The sequence below is a fragment of the Gadus macrocephalus genome, chromosome 12 (assembly GCF_031168955.1).
Source record: "Gadus macrocephalus chromosome 12, ASM3116895v1".
Classification (NCBI taxonomy): domain Eukaryota; kingdom Metazoa; phylum Chordata; class Actinopteri; order Gadiformes; family Gadidae; genus Gadus; species Gadus macrocephalus.
The window spans coordinates 23,906,288-23,927,961 of NC_082393.1; the positions used below are offsets into that span (position 1 = coordinate 23,906,288).

Here is a 21,674-nt window from a genome sequence, read left to right on the forward strand (position 1 = left end):
AACTGAAGAGGAAAAGAGAAGGTAGAAATATATTGTCACATACCTCTTTCACTGACTCTGAGATGGTCCCAAACGTTTTCCTGAGTACTTCTGAGGTCTTCGCCGTTTCAGACTCTATCGTTTTCTGAGAGAAAGATGAGTCGGAACATTTGTTAACAACCTCTTCCATAACCATGAACACAATCTGAATTCAAACTCATCTTCTTCAAATCTTGGGATCATATCGTTGATCTCATTAATGTACAGTACACCGTTTATTAAATCGGGCTCGGCACTGACGTATTTCTTGCGAGCCTGCTGAAGTGCGTCTGATTCTTCCAGCTTCTGGGCCTCCTTGCGGAACTTCTTGATGTTCTCGGTCATCTCCTTGTTCTTGTTCAGCTCCTGCTTCAGGTTCTCCAGGAACCCCCCAATGAATCCCTTCCGGCCCTCCCCTCTGGACGAGTGCCGGACCTGGGAGTGAATATAGAGGACATCAACATGGAGATAACTTCCCTTGTTTCTTCATGCCCTCTATTTCGTTTTTGGCACATACTTTAAGGCAAACTGTTATTATTCACCCTAAATGCCCTAAATTTAAATGTATTCAATTTAATTTGGCAATACACATTCCTCCAATTCGATTTATGGTGGATTCAGATAGTGTGACTTCGGAGGAAAAACATATTGCTAAAGAAGCCTAAAGCCAGAACTCTTTTGTCTGGGAGTCAAATACCCAAACAATTAGATGGCCCTGTTCTCGTAAAATTTGAATTTAATATAATAGTCAGAGTTCTTAGGATGAGGAGGTTGTTTTCATAGTTCAGAAGAACCAATTGAGGTGGTCGACGGTGTAAAGACTACCTGTGAAGAGGTGGTGAGGGATCCGCATACTCTGTAGATGTGATGTATATTATTGTGCAGGGGCATGTAAGAAGGACCGCATGCCTGTACACATCGCCTGACACATATCTAGATCATAGGAAAAAACAAAATAACCCAGTATCCCCAACTCAAGGACTGTTATCCATATGCTGCGAAGCATTCATACTCAAAGCATTGGCACAAAAACGGAAAAGCAAATTAATTTAGATGGTGTTTTGATTAGTATATAGAGGATTAAGGTTGGATTCAACACTTTCGGAACCCGATGTTGTTTTGCCCAACCACCGGCTTTGTCAGATTGTCCACCGATCTCGTAAACAGCCTACGCTCTTTTAGTGATAGGTATTTAAAATAAAATTTGTGTTGCTATAATTGTTAGATCGTTAAAGCAGGTGGGGCTAAAGAAAGTGTGCACTCGGAAGCATTTATTTCAAAACTTACCTGAGAACACAAACACAAGGAGGCCGCCATCTTGGTTGCTTTGCATGTGACCTTTTCCGGTGATGACCTATCAACTACGGTGGGAGGAGCTTCCACTATTTCAAATGTTTCTGGCAGATAAATTAATCTGCACTAAATTTTCCACTAAGCAAGTGATAAATAAATTGGAAATTAATTATCGAAAAATATATGGGTTAAAAAATAAGCTATAGCAGAGAAACGAAATAGATCTGGCAAGTTCACAACTTGTTGGTGCTTCATTCAACTTAACACTTAAGTAGTGTTTATCAGGAATACAAAATGGTGCACAGGAACAAACACAACCCAATAATTTCCAAATGTTAAGATTTATTTATCAAAACACCTTAAACAACAAAGGCCTTGACAGTTAAAGAATGACAAATCATAGAAATGTGGTCACTAAAAAAGGGAAATAACTAAAACAGCACTAATAAACCAAGTAAAAGTTGGAACGGTCACTCAAATGACAGGTCGGTTGTATGGAATCAGGACAACATATGGAACTTTGACGGAAAAGTGAACTTATGCATTTCTATCGATCCTAACGTCGATCTCTCTGCCGTTGAGGCGATATCCGTTCATGCTTCGGCAGGCGCGGTCCGCCGTCTCTGGGTTGTCGAAGCGTACCACACCACAGCCCTTTGACTTGCCGTTCTCCATCTTGATGTCCGCATACTGCACCATGCCTACAAAAGTGAAGGAGATAACGTCAAGTCACAATTGGAATATTTCAGGCTTAATGACAACCTTGGGTTGATCTTATCCTAGCTATCTTCTTAGTATAAGGGGGATGGGTTAACCGAGCGATCGTTAAGTGCTTGGTACTTGTTCTATGAATATCCTTACTGTACCGACAGATGTAGTGTTTCTCTTCTGACAAATGTACTTATTGCAAGTCGCTTTTGATAAAAGCGTCTGCTAAATGCTCTCAATGTAAATGGGTCATCGTCTCGGTGTAGCACGGTGGAGGCAGAAGGGCTGTTGTGTGGTTTGTGTTCTTACCACATGTACTAAAGGTATCCTTCAGCATCTTCCATGTGAAGTCAAAGGGCAGCTGCAAGACAAAAATCACACCAGGTCAGTCCAATCACGGCGTACAATTTAGAATATCGTAAGCAAAAATCACCGAAACATCAACATTTACACAATGCTTCACAGATCACTCACATTTCTGACAAAGATCTGGCAGCCCTTCCTGGCGTTGACGCCGCCGACTCCGGGTCCCCCAGCCCCGGCCCCGACGAAGGAGTTGCCCCCGAAGGTGTTGCGGTCCATGTCGGCGGGGCGGTCGAACTGCGCGCCGACGTTCCCGGCTCCCATGCGGTCCATGTTGGAGCCGATGCGGTCGAGGCCGCCGGTGGGGAAGCGATCCAGACCCCCGGAAGACCCCATGCGGTCAAAGTTGTTCTGGCCCATCCTGTCGAGCCCGGTGTTGCCCATGCGATCCATGCCCATCGGGGAGCTGAAGTCCAGGCTGGTGCTGATGCGGTCCAAGCTGGACGGGCCCAGGCGGTCGAACCCGGCGGGGCCCAGGCGCTCCATGCTGGAGCTCATGCGGTCCAGGCCAGAGCCCAGGCGGTCCATACTGGGCCCCAGCCTGTCGATCCCGGAGCCCATGCGGTCGAAGCCGCCGGTACCCCCCAGCCGGTCCAGGTCGGCCCCGCGGTCCAGCCTGTCCATCCCCAGGCGGTCCATTCCGGCCAGGCGGTCCAGTCCGGTCCCCAGACGATCCAGTCCAGAGTTCATACGGTCTCCTCCGAGGGAGTTCCCTACAAGTCGGATGGAAGGGAGGACAGGTCATCATTGGTACCAACAACCAAATAGAGAAATGACGCCAATCGTCGTCACCAAACTTAAAGAGAAAAGTACTAACCCACGCCTCTATCAAAAGAGTCTCCAAAATTGTTGCGGGTCATGCCCATTTCATTCCGGCCGAACTCCCGGTCGAAACCACCAGCGATCCCACGCTCCATCTCTGAAGACGCAAGAGATCACACCATTAGAGGAGACCGGCCGCACGCGAAGACGCTCCCCGCATGCAGCAAGGTATAGTCCTTACCGTTCATCCTGCCCATGCCAGAGGGCCCGAAACGATCCATGTTGTTTCCTCCGCCTCCTCCACCACCACCACCACCACCTCCACTTCCAAAGTTGTCCATACCTGAAGCGAAAGTCACATTAAGGAACACAGCCCTGGGAAATACATACCAGTTTGTTGACGATGGTTTTGTTAGTTTCCATGAGCAGACATACCTCCTGCTCGGCCTCCCATCCCACCGAAGTTCATTCCGTCCATCCCTACAAGCCAAAGTTTGTCAAGGATTAGCCAACGTGTCACTCTTCATTTGATAAGTTTGTCAAGGATCAGCCAACGTGTCGCTCTTCATTTGATGAAAACTATTTATTGAATTAACAACTACCTCCGGGACCCATGTTGCCCATCCCGGCTCCCCTGCCTTCTCCTCTGTTGAGCTGGGTAGCATCGATGGGCTGGCCCCCTGGCCCGAGCCCAAGACCAATACCGCTCAGGCCACCTGGACAGACGAAAGGTGGCCAATTAACTTTATGGCCATTCGTTTTCATAATCAATACATTTTATCTTCAATGCGCATTGCATGCATTTGCAGATTTTGAGGTCGGCTTACGAGGAAGAGCAGCTGGTCTCTCAGGCGGTCCGAAATCTCCTTTGGGAAGAGATTTCTCATCCTGAAAAAAAAAAAATAAGATGTTTCCCAAAATGATATGGCAACTTTTCGAAAGTGTTTAAATGTGTATATTTTTTGTTTGTTAATATAGTAGATTACTTACCAGTTTGACGTGCATGACCCGATTGAAGAGCAATTGGCCATTGAACATAGCTGAGCATAGTTTAGGAAAATTGTATTTAAATGCACAAAAAAAATACATAAAAAACAAACCAACAAAAGGAACATGACATTGCTTTTCAAATTAGAAAGGATACAGACAGCCTGGACCGCTTCAATGGGCATGTCGAACGTCACGGTGCCCATTCCTCGGCTCTTCCCGTCCTTATCCTCGAGGATGTCCGTCCTGACCACCACGCCGGCCATGCCAAACACCTCCTTCAGCTTCTTCCAGCCCACCTTGTAATCCAGCTGCGGAACACGAGCAACACCCGTTAAAAGATGGAAGCGCACACTACATCGCCTACTTGTGAGGGGTTCAAATTCAACGTTTCAAGTATGCGGCATTGCCACAACCGTATTTAAAACCAAAGGGTGCCTACGTTGGCCACAAACACGGTGCTCCCGATCTTGCCGGCCTGCAGGCCATGGATGATCTCGTTGGGGATGTTGGGGTTGTTCATCAGGCTGGGTGGGATGTTCACGGTGGGGGGTCCGCCGGGGCCTGGCCCCATGCGGTCCATGTTCATCCTCTCCATGCCTCCCATGCGCTCCATGCCTCCCATGCGCTCCATGTTCATGCCTCCCATGCGCTCCATCCGGTCCATGCCTCCCATGCGCTCCATCCCGCCCATGCGCTCCATGTTCATGCCTCCCATGCGGTCCATGCGGTCCATGTTCATGCCTCCCATGCGGTCCATGTTCATGCCGCCCATGCGGTCCATGCGGTCCATCCGCTCCATCCCGCCCATGCCTCCGTGGCCGCCGGGCCCTCCGCCGCCGCCCTGGGCTTTGTGAGCCTCCCTCTGGGCGATCACACCATCAGGGTCCTGGGGGGGGGGGGGGGGAATAGAAGCACATGTTAGCAAAGGCAGACAAAGCGGAGGGATTAATGGGTCAGGCGATCACCAGCTTCCGCTAAAGACGAAATGGTTCAAAGTGTCTCAAAGTAAAATGAGTGCGTCATTTTGGGCTGCACTGTGAGCTCTACCTCTTTGACTTTGAGCGGACGCCCGTTCAGCATGTGTTTGTTGACCTTCTCCACAGCCTTCTTCATGAGCTCTTCAGTCCTGAACTCGACGACACTGAGGAGAAAGAAGTGACTCGTGACTACGCACCTCGTTTTATACAAACAGACTTTGGTTGTGGACTATGCTTTAGCAATAAAGAACACCAGCACTCGTTGTCGTTGTGGAAGCAGCGTGGGGGGGAAATAAAAATCGAGAACTTACGCGCAACCCTTTGTTGATTGAAGATGACCACGGAAACCACGGAAACGGGGAAAGGACATTCAAGTTAGCAAAACGATTGTTTTCCAGAGATTAAGAGACTTTGGCATTATAAGTGGCAGATATAATTGATCACAAGTAAATGACATGCACACAACATGTGAAGCGTCACAAAAAAATACAAATAGTATTGGACAGGACTTGGTTTTGCCTTCATACACTCAAGGTTAACAGATCATAAACCATTGATCACAACTAGAATTAAACATTCAATACCAAAGTAGCATTGGCCAATTACAAACCCTTCTCAAAAGGATTTTCCAATATTCACCGCCAAAGATTTTCCGGTAAAAGCCTCTGTGCCACTGAAGCAATTCTACAGAAGGAGTTACGAGTAACCACCGTGTTGCAACCTCTTGCGGAACGGACCCCCATGAAACTTCGCATTGTAACCCAACAACAGAAAATCACAACATCGTTGGCAATCTCCCGAGATTGGCTACCGAGAAACCTGCTAGATAAAGATAAGCCTCCGAGAGGGCTTCAATGAGAGTTGCCAGACAACACCGAATCCACTCATCCTGCGAGCCACCATCGGAGACGCTGCCCCTCAGAGTCACAACAATTCCCCACAATTACAATAAACCCAAGGAGACGGTGGGTCGGTCTATCGTTATTCAGTGTTTTGATTCATGTGTTTTCACTTACCCTTGATTTTCCTTCTGCGTCCATTAAGTGTTCCACGTACGTTACCTCACCCACTACAAATCAGATTCCAGAGACGACACACACCAAAGGGAGAGAAGCCGAGAGAACAATGGGGGTTTAGAGCAGACACAACAGTCGGCTGGTGACAGCGGGCTCCGACTGACAGTCCAGAGCCTCTTCCCCGCACCTCAGCGTCCGCAGCAACACAATCCGGTACAGGTCTACAAAAAGCAAGCTTGTATCGCACAGGGCGAGTGTAAATACGTCACTAAATTCTTAGCCTGTCCTTGTAATATCCCCCGAACACCATGAGCCATAACGGAGGACAACTGGAGTTTGAATAGCGGTCAGCCACTGGAAATGGTTGCGCTGCCATCGAAAAGCCACATTGCATACTTGTCCCAATTTCAATTTAAATCTCAATCTGTCTAGCCCACTACATGACCACCAAGTTAAGACTTTGTCAAAAGGACAACTGCAGTCGATGCACCAGTAAATCTACATTTCTTGCTGATGACTAACTATAGAGAAACAATCTACCAACTGGCTTCACAAAATAGGGGGGGAAAGAAATTCGGCAATCTCCAACATCTGCTCCCTAAATGGACCTGAGAGCAAAATCAACGATTCTGATTTTTGTTTAAAAGAATGCATGTACCCTGCTAGTAGAAGATCATGAGTGTTCAATGAACTAACACCGCTGACCAAACCTCTACAGACAAGGACAGGACGTAAGAAGCTGCTTCGTTTTGTAGACCTGTACCCCAAGAAATTCCAAACGCACATCTGTGATTGGCACAACATGGAGACCTGCTGAGAAACAATGGCTGTGTCAAATGGTCAAACCTAAAAAAGAAAATGCAATTTAACTGCACAGTCAGTTGTACAACCACAACATAATCCACCGGGAAATGGCAATTGATGACCTCTTCAACACACACTTCAGCGTACTTAAAGCAGATGTATATGTTGCATTGCATTTGATACGCCTAAGGCTTTCCCAAGCCACATACCTGAGGAACAAAATTAACAGATTGGCGGTTTTTACAAGCCCAGTATAAAATCGATATTACAAGCTCAAGAAGTGTTGACTCTGCCATGGTAAAATGCAACAATGCAATTTATAAAATGGCAGCTTTCACCAGTGGACATAGCACAACAATTTGGTGTAGTATGTGCTTCCAAACTGCACTTCAGGGAGTCCAAAAATACAGCGCCACCCCATAGATGATTCCAAACCACGGAATTCCCACCAACAATACAAAAGGTACAACTTCTTCTTCAAAGAAACCAGGTCGGCTTTGCATCAGCAAGTTCGGTCAAAATCCATGTAGACAAAAAAAGTGGATATCTTAAGTTAAGCGGAAATCCTATTTCTTTTTTTATTTAAATACATTTATATCCGTTCAACTGATTCCAACTACACCCTTACAAAAACCCTGAAAGCCTCGATCCCTTCAAATCTGGAGTAGTCAATCAAAATGACCACTGAACCTGCAACCTCTGCAGTAGCAATGGAGAAAAGAAAATATTAGTATTCTATCCATCACCGGAGACCCTACCTTTTTCTTTCATCAGGTCTTTGAGTGCCTGCCATTTCACATCATATGGGATGTTGCTGACAAACACACGGTAACGCTTGTTCACATTTCCATAGGGTTCAAATCGTCCGCCACCGCCTCTCTTCTGGGGCCTCTCCTTTCTGCTGGGCCCGGAGTCATGCTTAGGTTTACCATTCACTTCTCTGTAAAAAAAAACAAACAAACACAAAAGGTACAATATTCGTGGTTATTTTCCACCAACAACTTAAAAACATCAGGTATACGTGTCCAGAGTTTAACATTTCGGTTTGGCATACGTTAGTGCTAAATTCTACAATGGCTACATTCGCGTTCCAGGATTTAGACGGATCCCGGCCACGCGTAGATAATTACAGCGCTTCTGCGACTTACGCATTGTGAAAGGAAAACCAATGGGTGTATTCGTTTTTATAAACATACGAATAACCAAGATAACGCAATGTTTTTTCACATTATACCCGTGTCAAAATGGCCTAAATAAAATGACCCATGTAGCATGTTCAGGCTACGAAACGCTAACAAAGAGCCCTTGAATGAGTCGACGGGAGGGAAGGTTCGTTACCCCTGCAATGGCTGCTGCTGCGGAGTAGGCTGGACTGGCTTCTCGGGGACGGCTTCAACCTTAACCTCGGTCGACATCTTCTTGCGCGGTTGAAATGGTTACCTCGTCAAATTAATCGGGACGATATAGAGAAAGTACTTTGCAAACCAATGTAATGCAAATCAAAACAGGGTGAACCAAATCCGAAGGGCAGCTCCGTCCGTCTCGTGCCAAGCTACTGAAATGGCGGACAGAAAACGTCGCTTCTAAATATTCCCCGACGTTGCCAAGGGGAGAGGCCGAGAGGATGCTGGGAGTTTACGCACCACTAGTTGCGGGTTCCTGCCTTCCTGCTGCCGTCTATGCCTGCTGCAGTTCAAGGACCGCATTTCTAGGACCCTAGTTTTCTTGACAATAATATGCCTTCGGGACTTGAGTTTATTATTCTTTGGAGGGCACGTTTTGTCTCCTAACTAACTATACACATTACCTTTTCAAAAGTACGATATAGGTATTTCACAATACATAACTAATTGTACTAAGATTGAGTGCATTAAAAGGCTTCATAATTCAACTCTTAGAATCTCAAAGCAGAATCAAAGGCTTTTTAATTCAACATGATGGTATTGGTGGTATGATGAGTGAAAAAATGTGGGCCTAATCCTCTTCCGTAGATTTGACATACAATAAAGGTTCATTTCTATTTAAGAGACAGTTTTCAATTACCACCTATTTAAATTGATAGACAACCAGCACCAATGTTGTCCCATACCCCCTCCTCTCTCCTCCTTCTCCTCTTCCTTCTCCTCTTCCTCCTCCCTCTTCCTCCTCCTTCTTCCTCCGCTTCCTCATCCTCCCAGGAAGCCACCCCACCTTGTGGACGCCGCTAGCAGCATCCCGTGTTGTTATCAACCATTGTTTTTAGTCTGGACCTGATTTTATATATATTCAGTTAAAGGTGTTGTGAGACTAATTTAGATAAAATATCAATACTAGCCATGGGGAACCGAGACGATGAATATGATTTCTTGTTCAAAGGTATGTGAGCATTATAAATACGAATTGATAGCTAGCTAGGTTAGCATGCTAGCTATGTGAACCATGATGTACCACCACAAGTGCGTAAATACAAGCTACTTTACCACATAAGTATTTTTGTAATTAGTAAACTATCAACTACAATATGTACGGATAACTATTCCGATGTATTGGTATGGCTTGTCTACGTTGAGTTTTTCTGACATACAAGCAAGTTGTATGTCAGAACATAAAACCAACGTTATGGAGGCAGATCACTTTACCACAATTACCACAAAGGTGACGAAATAGTCCTTTATGGATACACGAGTTCATAACTGGATGTTGTATAAACCATATTGAATATAACTCAAGAATATCGTACACATCTTTTTGAATTAATCAGAAAAGTGACAAGACAAACGTGTAGGCTATGGCTGTGAAGTCTGGTATTGAACCATAGTAACCGTTTTATGCGGTTACAATCCCGAACGATTGTCTATTTCATAACAGAAGGCAAGAATAAGGCTAGTAGGATCACTTTTCCAAATTTGGTCTTTAGTGTAAACAAGTTACGCAGTATGTTCAGAAACTGCATCACATTTTTCCTGGATCCTCCCAGATATTTTGAATCCGAAATTTAATGTAATCCTATATAAGGGGGGTTGTTTCATGGGCACTGTTCATCCCTGTGTGACGTGCAATGATATGCTACCTCTTGTTTAATCGGATCAAAAGCATATATATTTTTTATTATCTGTCATAGAGTGACAAGATCTTTATGGCTGAAAGTTGTGTGTTTTGCTTCTAGTTGTACTAATCGGTGACTCAGGAGTAGGGAAGAGCAACCTGCTTTCCCGCTTCACGAGGAATGAGTTCAACCTGGAGAGTAAGAGCACCATCGGGGTGGAGTTCGCCACCCGCAGCCTCCAGGTGGACGGCAAGATGATCAAGGCTCAGATCTGGGACACAGCTGGCCAGGAGCGCTACAGAGCCATCACATCAGCGTGAGTCGGGTTGAGCTTGTGTTACGTTAACACATGAAATGTGTTATTGATGCATCCACATGCGTCTGCCCTACCACTGTGGTCAATATATTGTTTGATCACATGCGACAGTGACTCTGTTGTTAAAGATGAATGCAGAGAAATAAAATGTCACTCATATTGTTCTTCTAGTATACAGAGCTTATTAATGTTTGCTCTGATATACATCTTCCCAATGTCATTGCCATGCATTTCTGATCAACAACGTAAAGCAATTTATAGCTTATATAGCACCAAATAGCCACACATTGTGTCATCACCAATGTCAAGCTTTCATCTTCATGTTGGCACCATTATCAAAACTGGGAGGGCCTTAATGAAAATATTTCCTCAAGATGCTCTTTTTCAATATAGTTAAAAACATTAATAACCATTAATAGTACATTTGACTCATTGTAAATCCTTTCCCCTGCATCGGTGGTTCGCCTGCAGGTACTACCGGGGCGCGGTGGGGGCTCTCCTGGTGTACGACATCGCCAAGCACCTGACCTACGAGAACGTGGAGCGCTGGCTGAAGGAGCTGAGGGACCACGCCGACAACAACATCGTCATCATGCTGGTGGGCAACAAGAGCGACCTGCGCCACCTGCGTGCCGTGCCCACGGACGAGGCCCACGCCTTCTCAGGTGAGCCCCCTAGAAAACATTGCTTATCAGCCGCTGGTTCTCAGGGTTTGACTCTGAGACATCTGTGCGCAAGCAGACATGGTTTTTTGATGTATCCTTTCCGTGTCCCTAATTCAGAAAAGAACACCATCTCCTTTATTGAGACATCAGCACTGGACTCTACAAATGTGGAAGAAGCATTCAAAAACATTTTGGCAGGTAGGAAGAGATTCTCACGGGACATGATTCCTTGTAGGTCCTTATTGTTGCATTCAATCAAAGAAAAATATACTTAATTTGTTTCTTTTTAATCTTTGCACAGAGATCTACCGCATCGTGTCACAGAAGCAGATGGCAGACAGGTTTGCACACGACGAGTCTCCAGGCAACAACGTGGTAGACATCAGTGTCCCTCCCACCACCGACAGCCAGAAGGGCAATAAACTCCCGTGCTGTCAAGGCCCGTGAACTCCAAACACACCTGTGTCTTTGTCCCACTTGATCTTCTCTTACACGGCACAACACTCTCTTCATATCAAATTCCCCCCCACCCATTCACTTTTCCCCCATACCACAGCTCACGACCAATGCCCCTGTTTCTGTTCAGTTTTACTTGGTTGTACAGTCCTTTTCTGTTATATGTAAATTCACCTGTGCTCTTCTCTTTTGTTGTTGAAGAAAGAAACTGAGAAAAAGCCTTTATTTCACTTTGTACGGCAAGTTTTTGTTGTTTAATTGAGACGATGTGAAAGTTCCTGCAATGTAGGAAAGGGGCTATTGTGCATGTTTTGAATGAAGCTTGATGAAAGTCATGGAACCTTTTAAAGGTTGATTTGTACTTCTGCGTTGAATAGCCACCGGAGGTTTGTGGTAGGTCTATTTGTCACGTGTGTAGCCAACAGGGGTCCGCTTCCTCTTTCCCCCTCCATTTTGTAGCTGAGTGGAAAACAACCGGGAAAGGATAATAGTTAATATGTTACTTTGTTGTTGACACAACTACACATTATGAAGATCAACACACTTAAATAAACGCTAGTACCAGCATAGACAGCCACCACTAAACCGTGCAGCTATTCAATGCAGTTTAATATAATTCAGCCTTTACTGGCCCATGCACTTTACTGTATGCGTTGGTGCATTTCAACAGTGACCTCTAGATGGTGCTGCTGTGTAAATAAAACACTGGCAAATGAACGCCACCTGATGTGGCAGTATTAAAAGTATGATTTCTCACTGTATTTATTAAAATGTGTCTGGCTAAAGTTTTACTTTACGTAAAAATGCATACAAATTTGCAATAAAATCCTTTACAAAAGTATTCTGTCAAATGTTCGTTTTTGAGGGACTGATATTTGATTACACACACACACACACACACACACACACACACACACACACACACACACACACACACACACACACACACACACACACAGTATAGGATACAGGATAAAAAGCATTACCGTATTGGTTCAAATTCAACATGAAACGAAAAATGTACCCAGGCCCAGGGGCCAAATAGATAACCTGCGCTCAAGCGACAGCTGCAATGACCCAGATATCAGTCAGAGGGAGCCAGACTGTTCGAATCCAAACCAAGCTGCGGCTGCCTGTTCCCCTATAACAGCCACGGGTACTGTGTTCAGTCGATGTGAGAGAACTGCCGAGGAGCAACCCAGTTCGATCCACTGCACGGATGAGGGAGCCGTAGCGGAATACAAACACTATTTTATCGGTGTAATTTACGCCATTTGCTGTCAGTCGTGTTCAACGCGCTAGGTTATCCACCGACACCGTACCGTCATCGCGGGTCTTTCTTCTGAAGGGCTCGCCCTATCTCCGGGAGTCTGAATGGAGGCAGGAGCCGAAGGAGCGTTTGGGCTGTCCGAGGCCAGGGAAGGCAGCCCGGTATCCGGCGCCACAGCATCTGATGATGGGGACACTGTCATTGGAGTCAGCTATGGAGTCGACTCCGGTGACACGGGTACGTCCCTGTTACAATCAATTGTCTATGCCATTTTGTCCTGGTATTTTTGTATTTCTATTCACTCAGTTACACACATATCCTCGATGATACTGTTTGTGGGCCAAAAGTACCGAATCATCTCTGCTAGCATGCTAGTAGCCTGCTAGGCGCTGGGCAGATGGGTACGCTGGGCAGTTTGTGGTGTAGGTGGCGGCGGCGGCGGCCAGTAAACATCCGCTGAAAACATATTCTCCAAAGACCATATGACACGTCTGGTAAACCACAGCAACGATTATATACATGCAATAGCGAGAAGACAGCTTTTTGTATTTAATTCGCCTGCTGTTTTACCCTTTACGTTGGGTGTAGTAAGGTCGGCAGCAGAAGGAGGTTCTAGGTGGGCAACGCATTTGTGCTCAAGTGATGCTGTTTGCACAGAGCTGTCTCCAGCATCCACGCATCCTGACAGCACGTAGGCAGACATGAAGGTTTCATTAATTATAGTGATTTGGTTGTCTTGCAATTAAGCTTTTTTTTTGTGTTTAGGCATTCATTAATTTATTTCTTTGAGTAGAAGTAAAATGCTCGTCATATTTAAATTAAGTGACCAGCTAGCCTAATTGTTCTTGCCAATAATCGTTCGAGCTATTTACTAATACTATAAATAATACGTGTATGGAATATATAGGCCTTTAATATACAAAGGAGAGGATACTATGGGAAGATGGTTGATCGTCTTCATAAGCGGCACGTTGGTTACTGAATAACGGTTATGTATTCATGCACTGTGGGTGTGTGTGTATTATCATTTGCATGTATAATGCAGGCCTATGTGTTATTCAGCAATACACATATCCAGTTTGTTTTTTACGGCGGATAATGTCAAATACCTAGGGTGTGTTCTTTGGGAAAGAAATCATGCCTGTGTGTCGATGTGCTCGACAATGCCGCTCACATTATATTGGGTGGAACCCAGAGCCGTATTTCAAGGTTGGGAGAACCGGGCAGGGAAATTGCTGACTTGAACAATAGTTTCCTGCGGGTGGGCCAACATTTCCAGACTAATTGAATCAAAAACCTACAAAGGGACATGCTGTATTCAAGTTGGGCTGTGTATTGACGTTGAACACGATATTCAATGTGAATGTTGGACTTGGCGTTTGCTAGTAGATTTTGATTAATTTGAACATACTACTTGTTGCACACTCATATGAAGTGAAAGGAAACGATTCCCTGCTCAACAGAGAGTGGGTTAGCTTTTGCACAAGAATGCTGGATAGCTCAACCTAGATGCATTATTCAGCAGTGCCCTTCTTCCACCAAATGTTTTCTGGTACTCACTTGTTTCTTTTCACATGCACTTATTTTATGGACCAGAATAGCCCCTGATATCCAGGTGTGGCAAGATAATGAATAACCAAGAACCTCTTGTTTCATTGTCCGGTGTATGGAGTGAAATCTTGCATCTCTGAAACTTGTAGGCTACCATATTGAGGTCGGATTGGTAAGGTTTTTATACACCTCAAGACTGATCAGTGGGCCCTTGAGATGACACAGAACACAGTCAGGATGGTTTGTTAGTGATCATGCGGTTGTGTGTTCCAGCAGTTCTTGTGAAGTGAGGTCAGGGGATGCCTACAGGTAAACTGTAGTAACAGGGGATCTAAACCATCTAGCTCCTGCTATTTTGCATTCTTATATTGTATTTCTACTCTTAATTCGTGTAAGGATCAGGGATATACGGATACCATTTTTTCCTTCCCGATACCTAATTCCGATTCCTGACTCTGAGTATACCTTGTGTATGCTGACACATCATCTAGCATTGTTGCATGTTATTCCGACTTGGTAGCTTGAACGCACGTGGGATGGAGATAACGCTTTTCCGCATCATAACAATGCACGTGTTTGTGTTCTTCTTTGCCTGTGTAGTAAATTAGCTAGTCACGTGACAGTAATGGATCGGCGCATAGACTTGCGTACTCCGAACTTCCGATACTGGTATCGTAACCACTCTAGAAGTGAGTTCGGTTGATGCCTACAGATGCCTGCCTGTGGTCAATGTGGTGAACGGGAACCAGCATCCACTAGTACTTTGTGAATGTGCTTAAGGTTGTCGATGGGGTCCTTTGGTGTCCTCATTGTTGTGTGTGATTTGGCTCGTGATTCAGAGCCGCGGTGAGGTGCAGCTGGTCTTTGTGATAAGCAGTGCAGCTGGGAGGATGGAGCGTGTTCCTCTCCTCCTGTACCAACGTCTGGCAATGCAAGGCGTTTTAAATGTCACAAGGTCTTAAAGGTCATGATGACCTTGTAGTGCCTACAAATCAAAATACACATTTTTATCTTTACGTAACACTTCAAACGGAGAGTCGTTGTTGATGATCTTAGTGAAAGATGTAAGCATGTGACTCGCTTTTATACAAGGTGGCAGTTCTTTCCAAGGGGGTGTCTTCAAACCAAGCGTTGTGTCCACTGCTCTGGAGGACGTGGGAACAAACGTTGTGAGGGCATCACAGTGGGCAGTATAAATTGCGTCTATTTGTCTATGTGTGAACTGCCTCGATTGACCATTGTCCTGCATCCCTTAAAAAAGACTGACAGAATCAAACTGGCTCATCTTCTCTGTCGTTCATACTGGGGTATGGTTAGCTCCAACCAGGGCGCTATGCATTTGATGGTTGAACCGGAGTACCCCTCTCCTCCTCCAGGGAGAGATGCCCGGGGATCATCCGTTGGATTGCCTCTATTTCCGTCTCCTTATCTGACTCACGTGGGCTGTCAGAACTGCTGATGGAGGCGTGACGGTGGGCTTCCACCTGTGTAATTAACCATTGATCCAACTGTGTCTTCCACCATGCGTTCTCTCTCTCTCTCTCTCTCTCTCTCTCTCTCTCTCTCTCTCTCTCTCTCTCTCTCTCTCTCTCTCTCTCTCTCTCTCTCTCTCTCTCTATGGACGATGACCCATATCTATTTCTTTCCATTGGGCACTTCTTATTGCATAGAAGTTACCTCTGGCTAGCTAAGATTAAAAGTCATAACTCCATGGAAGTAATTGTAAACCTAGTTTCCCGACCCTGACTATAATATATTGGAGTAGGACTAGTACATCTACCCTTTCCTGCTCTTCTTTGTTTTTCCCTGTGTTAGACCTTAGTTTATGGGCTCAAGGCAGCAGTTAATATACTTAATTTCCCTATTGTGTCCCATGCATCTCCACTGCTCCTAGAAATGTTATTTACTGTCATTGTATTCTCAGAAGAAAACAGAGAGTAGAGGTGAGACGATGAAAAATTAGAAAATTGCAGTCGAAAGTGTCAGTAACAGAATCACTACATCTCCACATCCTTCTTTTGGGCTTCTTCGATTCTCACTTTAACTGCTACTTTGTCAGCTACTCGATTGTTTTCCCCCTCATGCCTCTCACTTCCTTTTTCTTTCTTTGCTCACGGCTTTCATTGTGAATTTTATCACAGTGTCCATGCTTGTGTGTCCTTGCATCATGCTTAGCTCTCACTTGGCGGCATCATGTATCTGTCCTGCATCAATGACCCAGACAGACTTCTTCCTCAGGTCACGAGAAGTTCTTCATGTAGATTGGCCTGTAGTCACGGGGTGTATGTGGTTGTCCATCAAGAGTGCCCACGTCTGTAAGCAATTAAGCCTGTTTTTATGACTCAAATCGTTCTCTGTTCTATTAGAGTTGTTCCAATACTGATACCAGAATCAGAAATTCCTCCGAAACTGCCCTTTAGGCAGTATCGGGTATCGGCGAGTACAAAAGTCTATACCCCAATCCGATAACATCACAAACACGTGCAGTGTTATGCTGCGTTAATTAATGTTCGGAGGTGGAAAGTCGGAATGGAAAACGCTTTAAGGCTTCGACGGGGCACAGCAAAGGTCAACCAAGACACGTACCAGTCGCATAACATCCCTGATCGGTCAGTTGAATTTTCCATTCGCTTTTTTTTTTCAAAGGGACATTTTCGCTTGCAAACCTACCGTTTCCATCAGCCAGGTTCTCACTGTGCCGCTGGACTGAAGGACTGAGAGAAGTGGGCATGAGTCACGTATCTGATGCTGTTAAATTCCCTCCACCCTGAGTGTCACTCAAGCCTCTTCACACTCGTCTGTGCAGTCAAATAAAGTGCAAAGTCGTTTAAAAGTCGCCTGGCTTGGAAGGTACATTGGGACAGATGTCTGTCATGCAGTGTCTTGCACTCTGTGGAGTTCTACACGACTGGTTTCTGGTCACGACTGTCTTTTTTTCAGGCAGGAGGCAGAAGCTCTATTATTAAGTTAGAAAACAGAGAGAGGAGACACTGCTTCTAGGATAGATTTTCAGTGTGCGAGTTCGCAATCTTGTCTCATGTCTAATCCGATTAAGTGACCCGGAAAGAATACGATTGGGATTAGCGGAACAAGAAGTGACCATGAACCTGTGTCACTACCTTAATTGCTCCTCTGCAAGAAATCATAACCATGTTCCTTTGTGTTGAAGGGACTGGATGTTTGACCTACTAGGCCAATCGGCTATCCCAAAACAGAACCTGATACGTCTTAATCAGTGGCACAATAGATTCTCCTGCAGGCTCCCTGTTTTAACTGCATGCATGCATCCTGATCCTCATTTGTCTCTAGCAAGTCTTCCCCGGCAGCCCGTGAAACCAGCTGGAAGGCATATATTACAGCCTGCTTGTTTCCCTTAACGTTATTGATCATAATGACAGCCGGCTTGACTTGGCAGGCCGAATAACCATCCACCCCTGACACTGACAGTCCCCCGGCCTCCACCACTCTTGTTCTTCGCCCCCCCCAGGCCTACTGCGCTCTAGTACACATCATCGGCGTTGTGTATGTTGTACAGGCTTGGAAGCAGACAGAGCGTAGTCTATTCTCTCCTTCCTCTGCACACAGACACCAGTGCAGTCCACTCTGCCAACCAGAGAGAGAGAGAGAGAGAGAGAGAGAGAGAGAGAGAGAGAGAGAGAGAGAGAGGAGAGAGAGAGAGAGAGAGAGAGAGAGAGAGAGAGAGAGAGAGAGAGAGAGAGAGAGAGAGAGAGAGAGAGAGAGAGAGAGAGAGAGAGAGAGAGAGAGAGAGAGAGAGAGAGAGAGAGAGAGAGAGAGAGAGAGAGAGTAAATCATTTTCTTCATGAAACTGGCAGATGGTGTGCTGAAGCCTATTTGCCAATTTTATGATATGATAATTCGGTCTTTTACTTGAACCTGTTCGTGGGCTGTCTTGTGGGTGTGTGTATGGTGCTGGGAGACATACAGGAGGTGACTTGTGTGGTCACTGAATAATTCATGCACCCAGACCCCTGTTTAGATCAATGGTGAATGTTGTAGTGATGCCGTTCTGAGACAGTTCAGCTGGGACAGACGGGTGACCCACATTGAGACAGCTCCACTGACCCCCAAACTGATCCCCGTCTCAACTATAGCCTAAGCAGAATCCAACCACAACCCTGGCCTGTTCTTGCCAAGACTAAGGGGCCACCCCCCCTCCCTCCCCACTGTTGTGTTATTAATCACTGGGTTATTGGGTGAAATGCAAACTACTGATTTGTTATTCATACTGAACGTTGGCGCCGCTCACAGATGGCTCTGCTTTTTGTTTACTCGTACCGTAGGTGAGGTCTCTTGTATGAGCAGGAAATGAAGAGCCAGTCGGATGATAGCTAGAGGCGATGACAGCTGCACAGCTTGTGGCGAAATCCCCACAGAGATCTTTCCAGCTAACTTCTGGGGATGTCCCCCGTTTATTGGGACAGGGATAGACACACACAGACACACACTGTGTGTATTTTTCAGTGTGCATTAGGTCACATTGTGATTGTTTACAGTGGATAAATACATAGCCACCGCTGGGGCAAACACTATCATAAATAATTCATTAAGCATGTGTTGTGCTGAAACAAACTTGGATTTGGTTGTAAATACCGCGTACACAGTACACACGGTCAAATTAGAAGCTCTATGTTTTTGAGGGCTTTACCAAATTCCAGGTGCATTTTGGCAAAAAGGTCCAGGCACTAGTTAGAGTTTGTGTTTAAACTTTAATGATATTATTTGATTCATTTATGTTACTGACGAATTTGCCCGTCGTGTGGACTGTTATGTGCTTCTGTGGGTTGTGCAATCTGCAGGCAAATATTTATGTGTGGTGGGTGCTGCTGCAGCAATACAGGCCCAGGTGTATGCATGAGTATCTAATGCGACTTAGCATGTGTGGTTTTGCTGCTGCCATGCTATCGCCCTATTTACCAGCGGCATGATACTGTGTGGACAACAGCATGTGTATGCTGATTCAACGCACACGTGCGTACCTCAGGAAAAAAAGAGCTGCTTGACCTCAATCGGGGCGCCATGGAAACAAGGAAAGGAGAGAATTGTGTGTCTGTGTATGTGTGTGTGTGTGTGTGTGTGTGTGTGTGTGTGTCTGTGTGTCTGTGCGTGCCTAGCCTACACATGTGCGATTTTTCAACCTGATACCAGGCTGCTAAAAAGGGTGCAGAATCTCATCGAATTTTCCAGTGTGATGTTTTAGGAGTCAGAGCTAGAGTCTCCATGCAATCACTGGTTAGTTATGGCTAGTATAGCTCACCGAGCTTTAACATCGACCGAAGGGCTCAGCGATACTAGAATGGTACTGGCTGTCACGCCTTCTGCCACGCTGAAATAGGATATGGTATTAGCACAGGGTATCTGAAATACAATACACGTATAAGGATTCCCTGTCACGTCAATGGGTCGATGGATAGTACAGACTATCATATTGTTATTGTATCCAGAAATGTCAGGTGCACCCTTCTGCATTTCCAGAGGAAATCAGAGGAAATCAAAGTGCAATGTAATGTTTGCCTTGCCACAATATCGACGGGACACCAAAATGACAGGGGCATATGTTACCCTCTGTGAATTGTGAATGCATGAGTGTGGGTGTAAGCTCTGGCTAAATTGTTTTGTTCTGGGCTGTCACATATTTCGCACACACAACCAACGTTCAAAAAATAGAGAATTTAAAGGATTGTCACTTTAAGGAAGCTTGGAAAATCACACAGATCTGTTGGCCCGTCCTTGCATAAAATGGGATATCAGTAATCTGATATGCACATCAAGACACTGTGTGTGTGTGTGTGTGTGTGTGTGTGTGTGTGTGTGTGTGTGTGTGTGTGTGTGTGTGTGTGTGTGTGGTGTGTGTGTGTGTGTGTGTGTGTGGTGTGTGGCTGTGTGTGTGTGTGTGTGGTTGGTGGTGTGTGGTGTGTGTGTGTGTGTGTGCGTGTCTGTTTCTGTGTGTGTGTGTGTGTGTGTGTGTGTGTTTCTGTGTTGTGTGTGTGTGTGTGTGTCTGTCTGTGTTTGTGTGTGTGTGTGTGTCCAGATAACGTGCAGTAAGTGAACCTGAAATGAGAAGTCAGGGAGTCAAATTGTTCGACGTAACATTTTTGATTTGCAATGCAGTAATCTATTTGTCATAGTACTGCAACAAATCCTGATTCACTACTGTTACCGCCGGCTCGTGAACATTTTTGGCTGGAGTTCCCTGATAATTTAGTTCCATAATCGAATCTTTTCCCGCGTTGGAGAGGTAGCGCGGGCAGAACGGTGGCGTCGGGGCTCGGGGAAACACGCCTGGAGCGCCAGTGATACAGACTCACAAGGGCGATAATTGAATACGGGGCGGATGTATTAAAACGAAAAATGGAAAAACGAAAGCAGCGGCAAGGGAAAATAGAAGAGAGAGAGTGAAAGGAGAGCGACAGAGACAGATGTACCGTCCTCAGAACCCCTGTGAAACCACCTTCCCTTTCCCCGCGCCACCAAAGACCCCCCCCCCCCCCCCCCCCCCTCCCCGCCCGTAGTTCTGTGTCGGTAATGGCTTTTCAGCCTAGGCTCAGTCAAGTACACATCGGCATCGCTTGGCAACCGGCTTGACTTCAGCCCTTCATCTGCATGAAGTGATGGACTGCCACTCGTCCATTCTGTGTAGCGCAGCACTGGCTCTCAGAGGGCTGCCATGCAGGGGTTACTGGTAAACAGCAGGCTCAGTGGTTAGCCTATAAGAAGCCAGGACTCCTGTGTGTACGTGCCTAGCTAACCAAACCCGGTTCCCTCGCAGGTACCATGGCTACCAGGAGTGTAATAGTCATAATTGTGCCTTCATTCAAACCGTATTTTTAGACCACCGAATTACTCAAAAGGGGAAGTCACCATTTATTGATTTCTGGGTTGATATAGTGCCACTATTGATGTGATCTCATCTCATATATCTTACGTTGACATTTAAAGATGACTTTCAACCAGGGTTTAGATTCTGTGTTCTTATCCCCACTCTCTGCCTCTTGCTCTTGGTTCAACATTTTAATTTCCACGGCTGGGTTAATTCCATTCCATATCAAGAATGTCAAATTCAGGTGAATGGTATCGCCCCCTTGTTAAATCCCCTACCTCGTCCACTGTGTTTGTGGCGACAGAGACCTTTCCATCAGGGGCCTCCTGCAGTCTGTCCTGCTGCAGTCTTTCCCGCTGTGTAGGAGAGACCTTTTCCACCACGTGTGTGCTGCAGTCTGTCCTCCTTCAGTCTGTCCTGCCGTGTAGACGGTGTAATGGTGGTAGCAGAGAGTCCTCCAGCCCTGCTCTGATTAAATGCAATGAGGCGGAAAGACGGCCATCCCATCCAACCATGCCGTCCCTCTCTCCAGCCATGTGGCAGAAACACCGCTTCTCCCGCTGTCGGCAGGGATGGTGCATTACCTTTGTATTTGAAGCATTTTTAAACATTGATTAGTAGC

At 45.7% G+C, this 21,674-nt stretch overlaps 4 protein-coding genes across 6 annotated transcripts in view; 2 read left to right on the forward strand and 2 right to left on the reverse strand.

Moving 5' to 3' along the window:
* Positions 1 to 1,385, reverse strand: part of LOC132469741 (mitochondrial import inner membrane translocase subunit TIM44-like) — a 7,850-nt gene extending 6,465 nt beyond the window's left edge. Inside the window, exons 1-4 of the mRNA XM_060067751.1 lie at positions 1,306 to 1,385; positions 844 to 951; positions 280 to 453; positions 44 to 124 (exon numbers count right to left, since the gene is read on the reverse strand). Coding sequence (XP_059923734.1) covers positions 44 to 124; positions 280 to 453; positions 844 to 951; positions 1,306 to 1,335 — 393 coding nt within the window. The 5' untranslated portion in view covers positions 1,336 to 1,385. The remainder of the gene's footprint in view (positions 1 to 43; positions 125 to 279; positions 454 to 843; positions 952 to 1,305) is intronic.
* Positions 1,386 to 1,633: 248 nt separating this feature from the next.
* hnrnpm (heterogeneous nuclear ribonucleoprotein M) lies at positions 1,634 to 8,530 on the reverse strand. Of its 3 annotated transcripts, XM_060067750.1 has the most exons (16): positions 8,270 to 8,530; positions 7,690 to 7,871; positions 6,128 to 6,180; positions 5,423 to 5,430; positions 5,182 to 5,275; positions 4,574 to 5,020; positions 4,289 to 4,442; positions 4,135 to 4,184; positions 3,972 to 4,032; positions 3,747 to 3,860; positions 3,580 to 3,624; positions 3,386 to 3,487; positions 3,200 to 3,301; positions 2,494 to 3,095; positions 2,329 to 2,380; positions 1,634 to 2,012 (listed from the first exon to the last, which is right to left on the reverse strand). In XM_060067750.1, the coding sequence occupies exons 1-16, from the start codon at positions 8,344 to 8,346 to the stop codon at positions 1,849 to 1,851; spliced, it is 2,307 nt and encodes a 768-aa protein (XP_059923733.1). In that variant the 5' UTR covers positions 8,347 to 8,530; the 3' UTR covers positions 1,634 to 1,848. The 3 variants fall into 3 exon arrangements, with proteins under 3 accessions (XP_059923733.1, XP_059923731.1, XP_059923732.1); XM_060067748.1 differs by having other exon boundaries at positions 5,423 to 6,180; positions 8,270 to 8,529; XM_060067749.1 differs by lacking the exons at positions 7,690 to 7,871; positions 8,270 to 8,530 and having other exon boundaries at positions 5,423 to 7,683.
* Positions 8,531 to 9,087: 557 nt separating this feature from the next.
* Positions 9,088 to 12,234, forward strand: LOC132469742 (ras-related protein Rab-11B-like). Its single transcript, XM_060067752.1, has 5 exons — positions 9,088 to 9,286; positions 10,077 to 10,272; positions 10,744 to 10,937; positions 11,055 to 11,135; positions 11,239 to 12,234. Exons 1-5 carry the CDS (start codon positions 9,247 to 9,249, stop codon positions 11,382 to 11,384), a joined length of 657 nt encoding a protein of 218 aa, XP_059923735.1. The 5' UTR covers positions 9,088 to 9,246; the 3' UTR covers positions 11,385 to 12,234.
* Positions 12,235 to 12,767: 533 nt separating this feature from the next.
* Positions 12,768 to 21,674, forward strand: part of pip5k1ca (phosphatidylinositol-4-phosphate 5-kinase, type I, gamma a) — a 17,724-nt gene continuing 8,817 nt past the window's right edge. Inside the window, exons 1-2 of the mRNA XM_060066292.1 lie at positions 12,768 to 12,900; positions 15,054 to 15,060. Of these exons, the coding sequence (XP_059922275.1) occupies positions 12,768 to 12,900; positions 15,054 to 15,060 (140 nt within the window). The remainder of the gene's footprint in view (positions 12,901 to 15,053; positions 15,061 to 21,674) is intronic.

Excerpts from the sequence above, each read along its gene's own strand:
- LOC132469742 (XM_060067752.1), top strand. The coding sequence starts at position 9,247 with ATGGGGAACCGAGACGATGAATATGATTTCTTGTTCAAAG. Across the intron at positions 10,938-11,054 it reads CGAGGCCCACGCCTTCTCAG|AAAAGAACACCATCTCCTTT; the intron begins GTGAGCCCCCTA and ends TCCCTAATTCAG. Across the intron at positions 11,136-11,238 it reads ATTCAAAAACATTTTGGCAG|AGATCTACCGCATCGTGTCA; the intron begins GTAGGAAGAGAT and ends ATCTTTGCACAG.
- hnrnpm (XM_060067750.1), bottom strand. The coding sequence starts at position 8,346 with ATGTCGACCGAGGTTAAGGTTGAAGCCGTCCCCGAGAAGCCAGTCCAG. Across the intron at positions 3,625-3,746 it reads GGGCAACATGGGTCCCGGAG|GGATGGACGGAATGAACTTC; the intron begins GTAGTTGTTAAT and ends TTTGGCTTGTAG. Across the intron at positions 3,302-3,385 it reads TGGCATGGGCAGGATGAACG|AGATGGAGCGTGGGATCGCT; the intron begins GTAAGGACTATA and ends TTGCGTCTTCAG.